Raw genomic sequence first — 16,330 nt, 5'->3', positions numbered from 1 at the left:
TGAAAAAGGAACAAAGACTGCAGGCTCGGGTACGGTGACTCTCCAGGGGCGACCAGCACTTCGAGAGGTAAGTTGGGATGTTGGAACACAGGTAGGTACCCCAAAGGGTTGCACAGGGGGCCGCCGGGTGCAGGGGTGTCTTTGGGGGGTCGGAAAAGCGTACCCTCGGCTGGTCGCGGTTGGTGTGGCCCCTGGTTCTGAGTCTGCAGGTGTCTGCTGGCTCGTCGAGGAGGGGCTTTGGGCACTGGACTTTGGGTACCAGTCGGCCGGGGGACGTCCTCGTGGTCTTGGTTCGGGTTGGCCCGGCCCGGGCTCGGCTGGTGCAGAGTGTGCTGGTCCAGAGCTTCCTGGTAGGCACCAGGTGGGTTGTTGCAGCAGAGCCTCTGCTGATGGGAGTCCCAATCGTCGAGAGGGTCAAGGCAGGCAGGTCCTCTGGGTGTCCCAAGGTTGCTGTCCGCGGAGGTAGCCGGGTTTAGGCAGGAGTAGGTTCCAGGGTCAACAGGCCGGTAGTGCAGGGGCCAAGTCAGTTGTTGTTGTCCTTTTGTTAGTAGCTGCACGGCGGGTCTTCTTCTTCTTGATCTTCTTTCTTTTTGATATCGGGATCTGAGGAAGGAAGGTTCAGGGAGCCCCTAAATACTAAATTTAGGGGCGTTACAGGTAGGGCAGGGGCCAATGGGTCACTGTCCTGGGGTGAGTACACCCCCTGGCCTGCTTCTCTCTTGTGGGAGGGGGCCAGGAGCCTAGCTGGGATTGGGCAGGACTCCCCATCTACAAGATGGCCGGAGCCCGGGGTCGTGCTTCACCTCGCCTCCTCCACCTGAGGGGTGGAGTTGGCACAGGTTGGCACCCCCCCTTCCTGACGTAGTTTTTCCCGCCAGTCTTCCCGCCAGAGTGGGGGTATGACTGGTGAGGGGCTGGTTGCTGTGTACAGCAAATGGTCTGGAGAAGCTCTGAGGCAGTATGCCTTTGAAGCCTCTTCCTGTCCATCCTGGGGGAGGAGACATAGCACCTCGCCCAGGATGTGCTTTGTTGGAGAGCGAGGGGCTCTCCACCCAGGGGTCCAGCAACATGTCTGCTGTGTGGCAGCCTCTGCAGCCACTCAGCCCAGACGTGGATTGTAGGTTCGGGTTTTTGGAGGGCCTCTCTAAGATGCCCTCTTGTGCATTTTACATTAAATCCCACACTGGCATCAGTGCAGGTTTAATGTGCTGAGAAGTTTGGTACCAAACTTGTCAGTCTTCAGTGAAGCCATTATGGTGCTGTGGAGTTCGTGAATGACAACCTCCCAGCACCATATACTCTTAAATGGCAACACTGCACTTACATTGCCCAGGAATGGCCCTGGGTACTGTAGGGGCACAGGGCTCATGCACCTGGGCCCTCACCTCTGGCATAGGGCACCCAGCTAGAGGGGTGACTGAAGTATGCCAGGGCAGTGGGTTATGTGTGCATGGCACAAACGGATGTGTGCCATGTCGACTCTTGCTTTAGTTTTGTACTTAGGCACTCAGCCTGCAAAGGCAGTGTGTGGGAGCCAGGGTACAGGGCCCCTGAGGGTGGCACAATAAGTGCTGCGGCCCTCGTCTTCTCTGATCACCATGCCCTGGGTACCTAGGGTACCATTTACTAGGGGCTGACAGGGGCCAGAGATGTCAATTGGGTATTTTGTTTCAGCATAGCTTTTCTTTGTAGGGAAGGAACACAGGCCCTGGGTACCTGATTGGCAGGGACCCAGGGCACACTCAGTCAAATTACATCAGCAGTTCAGAAAAAAGTGGGGGCATACCTAGGCAAGAAAGATGGCACTTTCTCTCACCTATGACAAGCCAGTTGATTGTAGGCATGGCACACAGGGAATCTGCCATTTCGACTCTTCCCTTTGTTCTGTATCAAAGGGGGGGGGGGGGAGTATATAAATGTTGATGGTCCTTAAGGGTGGCACAATATGAGCTGCAACCCTCAGCTGCCTTCCCTAGTCACAGTGCCCTTGGTACCTATGGTACCTTTTACGTGGGACTTACATGTGGCCATATAGTTGCCAATTGGGATTTGCAACAGTATAGTTTATGGAAAGAACATAGTCCCTGGTTGGCAGGAACCCAGGATACACTCGGTCAAAGTAACAGTTTGGCAAAAAGTGGGGGCAATCATGCAAAAAGGGGCACTTTCCTACATCTCTCTCTCTCTCTACTCAGGGGTCCAGAAACCTGTTGGATGGTGGCAGATGGCTGGCAACCAGTCGAAAGCCACTCCATAGTTGGTCGTTTTTCAGGGGCATCTTGACGATTCCCTCGGTGTGTATTTTTCATTAAATTCATCATTGACATCATTGCAGGTTTAATGTGCTGGGAAGTGTGATACCAAACTTCGCAGACTTTGGTAAAGCCATCCTGGAGGTAGGGAGTTTGGGTTAACTAACTCCCAACCCATGTGCTCAAAATTACTTCATTACACTTAAAATGTCTGTGTAGCTCAGACACTGTTGGGGCATATTGCTCTTGCAGTACCTGGACAAGGCGCACCCTCCCTTTAGGGCTGAAAGTCCTGCTAGAGGGGTAACTTACCCATGCCACAGTCCGTGTTCGTGGGTATGGCACACAGCGATGTGTGCCTTGTTTACTCTTTAGTTTGGTCTGCACCAAAACACCCAGTCTGCATTGGCAGAGTGGGGGGTTGTTAAGGTGAGTGGTCTCTGAGGGTGGCATAATACATTCTGCAGCAGTCTGAGACCTTCTCTGGTCACAAGGCCCGTGGTACCAGGCGTACATTTTACAAGGGACTTACCGGTGGCCCAGAGGGGTACCAATTGTAGATACAAAGGTACTGTTTTAGAAAAGAACACGTGCTGGGGCCTAGTTAGCAGTCTTCCAGCGCACACACACAGTCAAGTTGGCATCGGATATCGGCAAAAAGTTAGGGGGTAACCATACTAAAGGGGCACTTTCCTACAGTCTGCAACAATTTTATATATCTGAGGCACGTTTACTTGTAAAAATGTTTTTCATCTGACAATACATATGTTGTTCCTTCCTTTGTAACATAACCTTGTTTGTGATTATAAAAATGTGTCTTGTGAAATGCATTGAGCAGGTCTTTCTTTTGTTTTGTAATAGGTTTAGTTGCACACAGTGATTTAGATGAACGAGCGATTGAAGCTTTAAAGGAATTTAACGAAGATGGTGCACTAGCTGTTCTACAACAGTTTAAGGACAGCGACCTGTCACATGTTCAGGTAATACATGCTTTATTGTTTAGTGCAGTGTTTGCAAATCCGTTCTCCAACAATGTATCATTTTGTCTTGGCCCTACATTTCTGGTGTCTACTTCCACTAAAGTTTTGTTGGGAAGAAAGTCCTCACCATTACTTGATAAAAGTTAACCGTGCTGCCCTTGTACTTCCTTGTCAACCCTTTGTGTTTTTTCTAGTGACCAATGTGTGTTCACCGGAGGTGCAATTTTGTCTGCTTCAGAGGTGTATTTCTTGCCGGTGGAGCACCCAAATCTTACCCCTTTATCAGTGAGAGTGGCTACTGTCCCCTCAATACAGTCTTCATTACTAACTTTGAAGCACAGTTCTAGTCAATCCACATGGCTTAGACTGGCTACCAGCTCTGACCTGTAAGAGATCAATTTAGAACCTGTAACTGGTGCCTTAGATTTAATCTTGTCTGCAGCATGTATGAAAGATGTCCCTTGGCTTATGTGTATTACTAGTAGACTGGTGATATCCATTGCACCCTGTGTGCGTTTTTCACGTGCACAAGCTTGTCTTGTTTGCTTTTGGCTGATAATGCCCATCTCCATGCTAGCTCTAGACTCAGATTTTTCGGTTCTGCTTCCTAACTGGTCTGTAGGAATCTCATGTCACTTGTGCAATCATAGCACTGAACGAGCGTTCAGAGATTCTCCATCCAGAGAAGGCCAAAAGGCCTACTTTAGGATCTACACTTGACCCAGATGACTGTAAAATGTTAATGGTGGATTTCCTATCTGGTCGAAGCTGCCCATGAAATGGAACGAAGAATGTAGATGGAAGTCTTGCATCATCTGGCTCATGAGTCTCCAGTGTTCTTTGAATTGCTGAGCCTACGCCATCTACAATCAGCTCTGTAGCTTTCATTGATGTATTTACCCAGCCCAATTCCTAGTTCTTTTGGGACCAAGTCCCCCTTCCTTTTACGCCTTAAAAATGTGTTCCAGTTCTGTTGACGGGTAGATGTTATCCTGATTCTGGGATTGCTTGGACTTTCTCTCTAGCCCTTACATCTTAGGATATCTTGTTGTTTATGGTCATGATTGAGCAGTGGCCCCAAAATCTTTTGGATGTAGTGTGTCCCAGACCCGGTAAATTGGCACATTCTCCCTAAAATTTCTACTGCGACATGATGATTTTGCTGTATGTAACTCTATATTTAGGTGCCCCCTAGGACTCGAAAATGGATTGTGGCTGATTGAATACATTGGCCCCATTGGAAAAACTGAACTTCAGGATCGTAACTTGGTTTTGAACCTCAGTGGACTGTTCCCTGAAAGGAAATTACTGGCAAGCCAAGGCTGAGCAGCCTAAGGCAAGCAAGTAAGTCATATTGAAAAACTGCTTTCTCACCTTAACAAGCCGCAATAGTTAACCCTCCTTTTGCACTGTAGGATTTTCTTTGATAGTAACGTATGCAAATAATTTGACACAATCTGCGGGGACTTCGAAACACATCTGATATATACAATTGTGAGAGTGAAGGAAGGAATCTGCACGACAGAATGCACATAGTAGAAATGAGAACAATTTCGATGCTGATACTTGCACCGTGAAATGAGACCTTGACGTTTTCCGTTGCAGGGAGGTTGAGACCGTAAACGCAACAGTGTGTACTTCACTGTTCGGGAATGACACTGGCTCAATTCTGTCCACACCAGTAGTGGCTCTGTGCACAACTGCGAATAAGTCAACACTTCTCTCATTCCCCCTCTGTGAGAGTTCTTGGGGAAGGAAGGTGCAGTAACAGTAGAAGCAGATGCCTTGCCACCTTTCTCCTCTTTGGTGCCATGGTCTTCTGTGTTGCTTCCCAGCCTTATGCATTCTTTATTTTTTAACGTTTGCTTTTTTATTAAGCAAAATTCATGCTCCTTGACTGGTTGTGAAGCTGGGAGAGAGCGCTTAAGATGGCCATTTTCCTGCTACAAGAAGGGCACCTCACAAAAAGAGAAGCCAATTTTCTGGGAAAAAGATGGAAATAAAGGGTCTAACGCTTCTTAAATGCTTACTAGCACTGTAGTTAAAAGAAACAAAATGCAAGTACTGAGATGTAGAAGCCTCTATACATTTGAAAAGCGCAGGGTCTTAAATCAATCAGGTCCAAGCCTACCAGACACCATTGCTCTCTGGTTGCAACAACATTTTTGTACATGCCGAAAGCTTACCTATAAATATATTATTCCCATTATTACCCCAGTATTGGAACTTTCATAGATTCCCATGCTTTGTATCATTCCCCGTTGTCGGAATGGGCGTCTCGGCAACAAAAATACCATAGCTGTAGGTACAAAAGACTAAGGAAAAGGCCTATGCCTCATTCCCTTTTGTAGCATATCACCCTCTTTGTGTAAAATAGACCAAACTTAGGCCTCAGCCAATCAGAAGTGCCTCACCCCTTAGAACCTTCCTGAAGGAGCCTCAGATTTTCTACCACACGTTGTGCTTAGGGAGTCTCCTTTGAACTCTGCTCAACTTCTACTTTTCAAAGGATTGCTTTTTGTGGAGGATAAACACAAAGACTGCATTTACTGTCTTTATCCTGACCACCAGGCTGCGGACTGCAAAATCTGACACACACACACACACACACACACACACACACACACACACACACACACACACACACACACACACACACACACACACACACACACACACACACACACACACACACACACACACACACACACACACACACACACACACACACACACACACACACACACACACACACACACACACACACACACACACACACACACACACACACACACACACACACACACACACACACACACACACACACACACACACACACACACACACACACACACACACACACACACACACACACACACACACACACACACACACACACACACACACACACACACACACACACACACACACACACACACACACACACACACACACACACACACACACACACACACACACACACACACACACACACACACACACACACACACACACACACACACACACACACACACACACACACACACACACACACACACACACACACACACACACACACACACACACACACACACACACACACACACACACACACACACACACACACACACACACACACACACACACACACACACACACACACACACACACACACACACACACACACACACACACACACACACACACACACACACACACACACACACACACACACACACACACACACACACACACACACACACACACACACACACACACACACACACACACACACACACACACACACACACACACACACACACACACACACACACACACACACACACACACACACACACACACACACACACACACACACACACACACACACACACACACACACACACACACACACACACACACACACACACACACACACACACACACACACACACACACACACACACACACACACACACACACACACACACACACACACACACACACACACACACACACACACACACACACACACACACACACACACACACACACACACACACACACACACACACACACACACCCCCCCCCCCCCCCCCCCCCCCCCCCCCCCCCCCCAATTTCTGCACCCACCCCACCCCAATTTCTACAGGCACACACCAACACCACCCACCCCCGCAATTTCTACAGGCACACACCAACACCCCCCCCCCCCCAATTTCTACAGGCACACACCACCACCCCCCCCCCGCAATTTCTACAGGCACACACACACCGCAATTTCTACAGGCGCACACACACACACACCGCAATTTCTACAGGCACACACCACCACCCCCCCCCCGCAATTTCTACAGGCGCACACACACCGCAATTTCTACAGGCGCACACACACACACACCGCAATTTCTACAGGCGCACACACACCGCAATTTCTACAGGCGCACACACACACACACCGCAATTTCTACAGGCGCACACACACACACACCGCAATTTCTACAGGCACACACACCACCAGCCATCAGTGCACACATCAATTGTTAATGCATCCACAATTAACTATTGTAGCAATCGCAGTATGGTGCACTTTACTTTTAAACATATTCATTTAAAGCGCAGCATGCCACCATTGCTGCAAAAATAAATACACATTTTTTTGGCCTACAATTTATAGACTTTTGTTGCAATTGGTGTTGCAATATTTAGCAATCCAATTGCTCAAACTTAATTAATGAGACCTATTGCATTGTAAATGCTTGTTACTTCTCTAAAGTACTCTTGCACTATTGGTTTTGTTGACACACTTGTGTATTTCACACTCCACAAAAGATCAGTACTGGTGCTACTGTGAGCTACATATTGGTTGTCTGTCTGAGTACTCGGTAGTAAGTAAGGAGCATCTGCTCTCAGAAGCACCTCTTGCCTGTTCTTCTTTCACTCCAGCTGCGCTTCACATTCTCTATGTGTTGCTTTGTCCTACTCCTAACCCCAACCCACTCCCACAATTACTTTTTATGTTTTTTACCAGTCCATCTCAGATTGCTAAATAAAACAAATGTTTTCCTCATTGTTAGAGCGTGATATAGTGGCCGCATAAAAGGCCTTATATCTTTATAATTTTAGCTATGCTGCACAGTAGCCACGGTGCACTACATACACCACAGCTAAAAATCATTGGCAAAGCCAGTAGGTCTCATAGGTTTAGTTTCTGACCCACTTGGGGGAGGTTTTAGTGGATGGGAGGAAAAGAGCCGGGTGGTTGATGTGAAAGAGGATGCATCGCGTGGTGGTCAGACCAGTCCACAGGGATGATGTGGTCAATTGAGATTGTCTTTTTGTCCGCAATGTTTGCATCTAGGATCGCTCCTCTATGGTGTGTTTTTTCTGAGCAGTGTTGGATCATATCGTGGTCTTGAAGAAGGGAGGTGAGAGATTGGATGAGCGGATTCTTGGTTGCATTCCATCTTAGGTTGAGGTCGCCCAGGATTATTCTGACGTCACTGTTGAGAGCGGTATGAGTGATCAGATCCGACAGCTGTTCGCCAAATACAGTAACATTGCCTGGAGGGTGGTAAAGGAGAAGGCATTGGAGTGGGCTGTGGTGGGGCGAATTGATGTTGACCGAGAGGCATTCAAAGGAGTTGTAGAGGAGGGAGGGGGATTCAGTAATGGAGAGGTCACTTCTGTGGATAATTGCTGTTCCGCCTCCTTTGCGTATGGGCCTGTCTTTGTGGATAAGTGAGAAGCCGGGTGCACCAGCTTGTCCAAGATGGGAGGGGATAGGGTGTTCAGCCAAGTTTCAGTGATGAAGGCTACATCTAGGTCATGGGAGAGGATAGTTTCGGCTAATTCAGTTGCGTGTTTGACGGCTGATCTGCAGTTGATGAGCATGCAGTTGATGGGAGGTTCAGCATCCGGGTTCCGGTTGACCAAATTCGCTCTGGGTAGGGATGCGAGATGGGCTGGGGTTGTGGCAGTTTTTCGGTGAGGCGGGTCTATTCTCATACCAGTGATGACTTGGATCGAAGAAAGGGGTGAGAGGTGCGGGAGTAGAGCTTGTGCAGGATGGTTGGGAGGGGGTTTATAGGATGTGACTCGGGAGCTCACTTCCTGAGGGGAGGGAGAGGAAGAGGTTCTTCCGGGACAGTCAACTTGTGGTTCAGTCCTGGGTTCAGTAAGAGGAGGCCGAGAGCCTGGGGGGGACTGGGGTTTGATCAGGGGGGCGGGCGTCATTCCTAATGGGAGGTTGCTGGAGGAGGGGAGGTGAGACGAGATGGGGGGGTAGCTGGAGTTTCTCTAGGGAGGAAAGGGTTTCTTTTAGTCCGAGGATCAGCGTGGCAATCTGGGCTTCAAGAAGGTCCAGGCAATGTGTCATCATGGGTGCTGGGGGGGGGGGTAGAGAGGGGGGGAGTAGGGCCTTGAGTGAGAGGGGTTAAGGGGCAGGGCCTTCGTGGGGGGGAGGGACGAGGTAGGAGGGACCGATTCCGGTTTGTAGAGGACTGGGGAGGGAGAGGGGTAATGGGGCGAGATGCTGTTAGGAGGGGATGGTTGGGGAGGGAGGGACTGAGTCAGGATTGGGTTCAGATGGGCGAGGGCTAGAGAGGAGGAAAGGGTTTGAGGTGAGATTATGATTGGGGGATAGCAGGGGTGGGGGGGGATCAGGGTTAGGTTTCGAGATCATGTGGTCAAGGAAACGAGAGGGAGGAGGGTTGCAGCCTTTTTGGGAGAGGTGGTTATCTTCGCTGAGTGGAATGGTGCGCGCTAGTGTTCTGGGAGGTATGGAGGAAGGGGGGGTGTCCGGGGTATTGGGAGAGGGAGGGAAGGGAGGGATGGGGTGCAGAGTTCTGTGAGGTAGGGAGGAAGTGGAGGTGGCCGTGGGGTGAGGGGAATTAAGGGACGAGGCTGGGGGAGGCGACTGGCTGGTGACATGAGTAGGCATGGGCGGTGGTGCACGAAGAGGTGAGGGAAGCCTGCTTTGCGGCTTGGGGGTTTGACTGGAGCCACTGGGGGGGTGTGTGTGGCTGGTGAGCGAATAGAGCAGTAGCCGTCTTTAGAGTGGGGAAGAGGGAGTCAAAGAACTCTAGGTTTTCATCTTTCGCCTGAATAAGAATGGTGCCATTCAGGAAAATGGTGATGGTGATGTCTCCAGAGAGAGACTGTTGGTTGAGGGGGGAGATAGTTAGTTTCCGGTTATGTTCTGTGAGGGTGGTTTTTGAGACGGGGAGGAGTGAGTTAAAAGTGGTAAAATAGGTCCGGTCTTAAGGTGTGACAGCTGAAGTCCATTTTTCTTTGCCCTCTTGATGAGCAGTGGTAGGTGTCCACAATGAGTGTTTCGGGATGTTGCCTAATTAGATTCTGTTTAAAGCGTTTTTTTGCTTGGCTGGCCATTGCCCCCAATGAAGAAACACATGCAACTTTTAGGGAGAAACTATCCCTCGACATGGAGGAGGCACAGAGAGAGGCGAAGTACAGAAGTAAGTTCAGGGTGGCTAGATGTTATGGATAGGGAGACAGGCCTGGGAAAGTACTGGCGCAAACGGTGAGACAGCCTCGATGCACCAATGTAATCACGGAAATTAAGGACTCGAGCGGTGCCATTCACCGGGAGTCATGTAATATTCTGAAAGAGTTCCTAGAACATTTTAGTACCTTATACACTACTAGTGGTAACGAGGATATGCAGGTAGACGACTTCTTGGAGGACGTAGCGCTAGTGTGGCTGAGCGACACACAGAGGACCTTTTTGTGTGCGCCTTTGAGCTGGATGAGGTGCGGGAGGCCATTATGAGTATGCAGACAGGTAAGGCCACTGGCACTGATGGCGTACCGGTGGAATTCTATAAAACATATATAGATATCATGGCTCCGGTGCTTAGAGTAGTATATGAAGACTCATTGGAGGTGGGGAAGTTGCCGCACTCTGAGAGAAGCATTAATATTGTCGTTGCCTAAGTCCGGGAAGCCCCTTACTGTTGCGACTCCTATAGACCATTGTCGCTGCTCAATAGTGACACGAAAATACTGGCCAAAATAATAGCTACAATACTGAGTCTCTTAATGGAACACCTTATACTGCCCGACCAGTTGGGGTTTGTGCGTGGCAGGGCAACATACCACAATCTGCGTACGCTTTTTGCGGTATTGCACACCATCTCCCCTGATCTCCCCATGGCTGCTATCTTCTTGGACGCTACAATGGCGTTTGATTTGCTGGAATAGGGCTATTTATTTGGGGTGATGAGGCGGATGGGCTTCCCACCCTTGTTCTTAGACTGGATTAAATTACTCTACACTAACCCAATGGCCAAGGTCTTGCTAAATGGACAAACTTCTCAGGCGTCTGAGATCACGAGGGGTACCAGGCAGGGGTATCCTCTGTCACCACTGCTCTTCGCATTGGCAGTTGAACCCTTAGCTGCAAAACTATGGCAATGTCATAATGACAAGGCACTGCGATGCTATCGGCGCCAGATACTCATCTCGCTTTATGCGTATGACATTACACTATATATTCATTGTGTGGTTCTCCCCTCCGTTGAGGGGCTGCGAGCTGATTTTAGCATCATTATTCTGCCTGCATTATTTTAAGAATTACTGACACTTTTTAGCGCTTTACGAGAATTTTAAAAATTGCCGATTTTACTGTGTGTGCTGCTATATTTTTGTGTTAGGCACTCTGACACCTTAACACTCTTCCTACCGCCCTTCTGAGCCCCGCACAGCCGTTTTTCGAGCTGGTGCGAGGGTCGGGTAGGCGCCATTACGCTAGGAATCCCACAAGGTTCCTCATTATCTGGGTGGGTGGAAGCAGGCCAGGGCTGAGGCTGGGTGGAAGCAGGCCAGGGCTGAGGCTGGGTGGAAGCAAGCCAGGGCTGAGGCTGGGTGGAAGCAGGCCATGGCTGAGGCTGGGTGGAAGCAAGCCAGGGCTGAGGCTGGGTGGAAGCAGGCCAGGGCTGAGGCTGGGTGGAAGCAGGCCATGGCTGAGGCTGGGTGGAAGCAGGCCATGGCTGAGGCTGGGTGGAAGCAGGCCAGGGCTGAGGCTGGGTGGAAGCAGGCCAGGGCTGAGGCTGGGTGGATGCAGGCCAGGGCTGAGGCTGGGTGGATGCAGGCCAGGGCTGAGGCTGGGTGGATGCAGGCCAGGGCTGAGGCTGGGTGGATGCAGGCCAGGGCTGAGGCTGGGTGGATGCAGTCCAGGGCTGAGGCTGGGTGGATGCAGGCCAGGGCTGAGGCTGGGTGGATGCAGGCCAGGGCTGAGGCTGGGTGGATGCAGGCCAGGGCGGAGGCTGGGTGGATGCAGGCCAGGGCGGAGGCTGGGTGGATGCAGGCCAGGGCGGAGGCTGGGTGGATGCAGGCCAGGGCGGAGGCTGGGTGGATGCAGGCCAGGGCGGAGGCTGGGTGGATGCAGGCCAGGGCTGAGGCTGGGTGGATGCAGGCCAGGGCTGAGGCTGGGTGGATGCAGGCCAGGGCTGAGGCTGGGTGGATGCAGGCCAGGGCTGAGGCTGGGTGGATGCAGGCCAGGGCTGAGGCTGGGTGGATGCAGGCCAGGGCTGAGGCTGGGTGGATGCAGGCCAGGGCTGAGGCTGGGTGGATGCAGGCCAGGGCTGAGGCTGGGTGGATGCAGGCCAGGGCTGAGGCTGGGTGGATGCAGGCCAGGGCTGAGGCTGGGTGGATGCAGGCAAGGGCTGAGGCTGGGTGGATGCAGGCCAGGGCTGAGGCTGGGTGGATGCAGGCCAGGGCTGAGGCTGGGTGGATGCAGGCCAGGGCTGAGGCTGGGTGGATGCAGGCCAGGGCTGAGGCTGGGTGGATGCAGGCCAGGGCTGAGGCTGGGTGGATGCAGGCCAGGGCTGAGGCTGGGTGGATGCAGGCCAGGGCTGAGGCTGGGTGGATGCAGGCCAGGGCTGAGGCTGGGTGGATGCAGGCCAGGGCTGAGGCTGGGTGGATGCAGGCCAGGGCTGAGGCTGGGTGGATGCAGGCCAGGGCTGAGGCTGGGTGGATGCAGGCCAGGGCTGAGGCTGGGTGGATGCAGGCCAGGGCTGAGGCTGGGTGGATGCAGGCCAGGGCTGAGGCTGGGTGGATGCAGGCCAGGGCTGAGGCTGGGTGGATGCAGGCCAGGGCTGAGGCTGGGTGGATGCAGGCCAGGGCTGAGGCTGGGTGGATGCAGGCCAGGGCTGAGGCTGGGTGGATGCAGGCCAGGGCTGAGGCTGGGTGGATGCAGGCCAGGGCTGAGGCTGGGTGGATGCAGGCCAGGGCTGAGGCTGGGTGGATGCAGGCCAGGGCTGAGGTTGGGTGGATGCAGGCCAGGGCTGAGGTTGGGTGGAAGCTGTAGCCTGGAGCACCAGAAGGGATGCAGGACAGGGCTGAGGCTGGGTGGAGTATCTGGACTTAAGGAGCAGGAGGAGTGCATGGCGCTTTCTTTATTATGTGAATTTAAAGCGCTTTTGACGGGAGCAGTGTTAATCCACCAATAATGTTGTTGCTCCTCAACAAGATCTAGTCAGCAAAATTATAATATGAGCTGTAAAGCACAATAAGCTTTACAATAAAAATGGGACAAATACTGTAATACAATTGTGAAGGTTTACTGAGGGTTACAACCATCACAGGCTGCAAAGAGAATGGGTAAAAGTCAGTCAATTAGTCTTTTATATCAAGGAACAGCATGAAGCTGAGAATACAATTCAGGAAATATTTAAACACAACCAGATATTGTTCAGGATTAGTGAATAAATCAGTCATAAAGCAGAGGTCAGATCAGGGTGGTGGCGCCCCTAAAGTAAAGGGAGGCTTTGCGGGCTTCGCGGGTGGAGGGAATTTGCAGGTTGGGAGCGGCGCCCTTCTGCACTCTGGCCCTTGGGACTGTTGTGCATGGGGTGTCGTCTTTTGGCTGGCCCTGTCACCCTACTCATGCCTTTTTGTGTGTTTTGTAGAATCAATATTAATGATAATATAATGTTCTGATTTGTTACCTTTGCATCAAATTGTCAAGCGCTCGGATATCCTTCGGGATCAAGTTCGCGCTATATAAAACTTTATAAATAAATAAATAAAATAAATAAACCTGATAGACCAGCTATCCTAGTAGCATGGACAAGAGCAGTCTTTAGGCTAAACTCTTGAGGGCGTGTTAAGCCAGCTGTTTTACCATCACATTTACCCCTTGAACACCAAGTGAAAGGACACCACACAAGTTGTTATGAAAATAAAGTATATTTATTTATAACAAGACTACCCTGAACTCTTTGAGTCAGGGAGCTAAGCACAATACAAAACTCTTAAAGAAATGCTGAAAGTCGCACAATTTACACAATTGCCCGAGGGGCACGAAAAACCATATACTACAAAAGTGGAATGCGAAATTACTAGCAGCTAAGTACTACTCTCATAGACTTTAGGAACGCTGGGCCTACAATGCTGAACCCTTGGATTAGAAGCAGGAGGCCTAGGGATGTCGTGTGCAGAGTGGAAACTCTCACGCGTAATGCGGGACAAAGTCTATGGATACTAGTAAATGCAAAAGTTAGTGTTCTCGGACGAACCCGACTAGGTAGGTCAAAAACGAAAGTGGATCTAGACACTTAGAGAGTGGATCTACGCTGGAGCACCGTGGTACTCGGTTTACCTAGCCCAGGGGCTGCGGCTGCATAGGGTTCAAGTGTCGTCGGGAAACCTCGTTGACGAACCAGGAGCCTGAAGTAAGAGTTGCTGGCAGGCGACCAGTGAAGATGTTCCGGGCTGATACAAGGACTGGATCAGTTGAAGAGTACCTGTAAGCAGAGGGGACCAAGTTCTGAATCACTAGCCAGTGATTAGGTGGGCACCAGGATGGCACCGGACGAGGTCACTCAGCCAGGCGAAGAGGTGATACTGGATTCTGCTGCTGCACGGACCAGGGCGCTGATGTCGACCAGGCTGGAGGTCTGCGAGCTGTCCCACGTCGGATGTCTGCTGCTGGCGATGCTGGATCCTTTGAAGGAGGCAACAAGCCTTGGCTAAGGCAAGCCCACGTGGCAACACAAAATGGCGTCTGGAGTGGACCAGGAGGGTCCGAGGAAGTTCCCCTTCAAGAGGAGACAAGGGCCAGTCTAGAGGAGCTAGACCAGCGGTGAAACAAACGTAGGACGTCGTCTGGAGGGTCACTAGCCAACGGGCAAGTGACCGGACAACGTGGCAAGCAACACAGAAGCAAAAGGGCCCCACGCAGATCTGGTGGATGCTGGGGGGCTGGACTTCGGTGCTCGTGCTGCTTGGGGTTGGGGCTTCTCTTACCCCAGTGCACCCACTCAAGGGTCCCTCGGTGGTCGTGCTGGTTCAGTGTCGTGCTTGTTCTGATGGTCGCCGGGTCCTCTGGTCTCGTCGCACCCACGGTTCTCAGCTATGCTATAGAGGCAGGTTGAGGTCAGAGAGGGCAGGGAGTCCGGGTCTCGTCATGCTGGTCAGTCTGGTTCCGGAGGAAGGACGTCTTAGCAAACCGCAAGATACTTAGTTGGTGCCCGGCTGCTGCAGGATGACTACTCCTTAGTCACAAGGGAGAAATCTTGAGAAGAAGTCTTGAGTTCCTTTTGTAGAAAGTAGTTTCAGGATTCAAAGATGATCTGATTTGGAAGGGGGCCTGCTCCTACCTTTATCCTGAGAAAAGGGGCTGGCACGCGACTAGGTCCTGCCCATGGGTGGGACCAGGAAGGGGGGTGGTTACACCCCTCTCCCCTGCCGGACTTTCCCCAGCTCAGGGGCTGGTGTGCCCCTGGAACTGGTTCAAACCGGCCTATGCACAGTGAGCACCGGGGTGCCACTTGCAGTCACCTTCCTCTATAGCCCTGCCTACCTGGGATACACATAACCCTGTCTGGGATGGTGCTAGCACCGCCCCTGACAGGAAACCCTTTGTCCAAGCCTCCCGCGCTGGAAGGACTCCCAGCAGCAGGAGGGCAGACTTGTGTCTCGGTGGCAGCATCCATTTTGTGGAGCCGAGGCTCTGTTTAACTTTAACCGGGGTTACAGCTACCAACATGTCTTCTCCCTCTAGAGGGGTGGAATGCTACCCCCGTCGCCAGAACTGGCGAGGGGGTAGTATTCCAAAGCGTATGACACCTTACACGACATGTTTAGATAATATCAGACCAAAGTTACCATAACCGTGAGGATTATAAGGCACTTAAGAGTATATGGTCTGACGCTATCATGGAAACGGCTAAGGGATAGATCCCGAAGGCCGCAGACAGGCTCAGCTCATGCCAGAGCACTATCTCACACGATTCCAAGCACTCTGCCTCCAGGATTGTTAAGGCCTGCCATAGGAGTGACTGATAGGAGATCTGTGTGCCCATTGTAGGTTTAGATATAGGTATACTATATCTAAAGCAAAGGGTGATTACACCACCTTGCTCCCAGCTGTCAAGCAGCCAGTTGTGTCTGTTTAGTTAGTCAGCCCAGGGGTGGCATAATACATGCTGCAGACCTCTGGGTGCACCTCTGCCCTGGGTACAGAGACTTTGAGAGGGCCCAGTGCCAATTCAGTACCTGGGTACAATTTGGAATAGAGAGAACAGCTAGGCTGTGGGTCTGATTAGCAGGCCCACAGCCAGGAAAAGTCGTAAA

The 16,330-nt window shown here is 51.3% G+C and overlaps 1 protein-coding gene across 8 annotated transcripts in view; it reads left to right on the top strand.

Moving 5' to 3' along the window:
• SYNCRIP (synaptotagmin binding cytoplasmic RNA interacting protein) overlaps positions 1-16,330 on the top strand; it is a 682,339-nt gene that overhangs the window by 112,294 nt on the left and 553,715 nt on the right. For all 8 annotated transcript variants that reach the window (XM_078648172.1, XM_078648171.1, XM_078648170.1 and 5 more), the window contains one exon: positions 3,114-3,232. In XM_078648172.1, coding sequence (XP_078504298.1) covers positions 3,114-3,232 — 119 coding nt within the window. The remainder of the gene's footprint in view (positions 1-3,113; positions 3,233-16,330) is intronic.

Source organism: Lissotriton helveticus, chromosome 6 (genome assembly GCF_964261635.1).
Source record: "Lissotriton helveticus chromosome 6, aLisHel1.1, whole genome shotgun sequence".
Taxonomy (NCBI): domain Eukaryota; kingdom Metazoa; phylum Chordata; class Amphibia; order Caudata; family Salamandridae; genus Lissotriton; species Lissotriton helveticus.
This window is presented reverse-complemented; position numbering and strand designations above follow the sequence as displayed.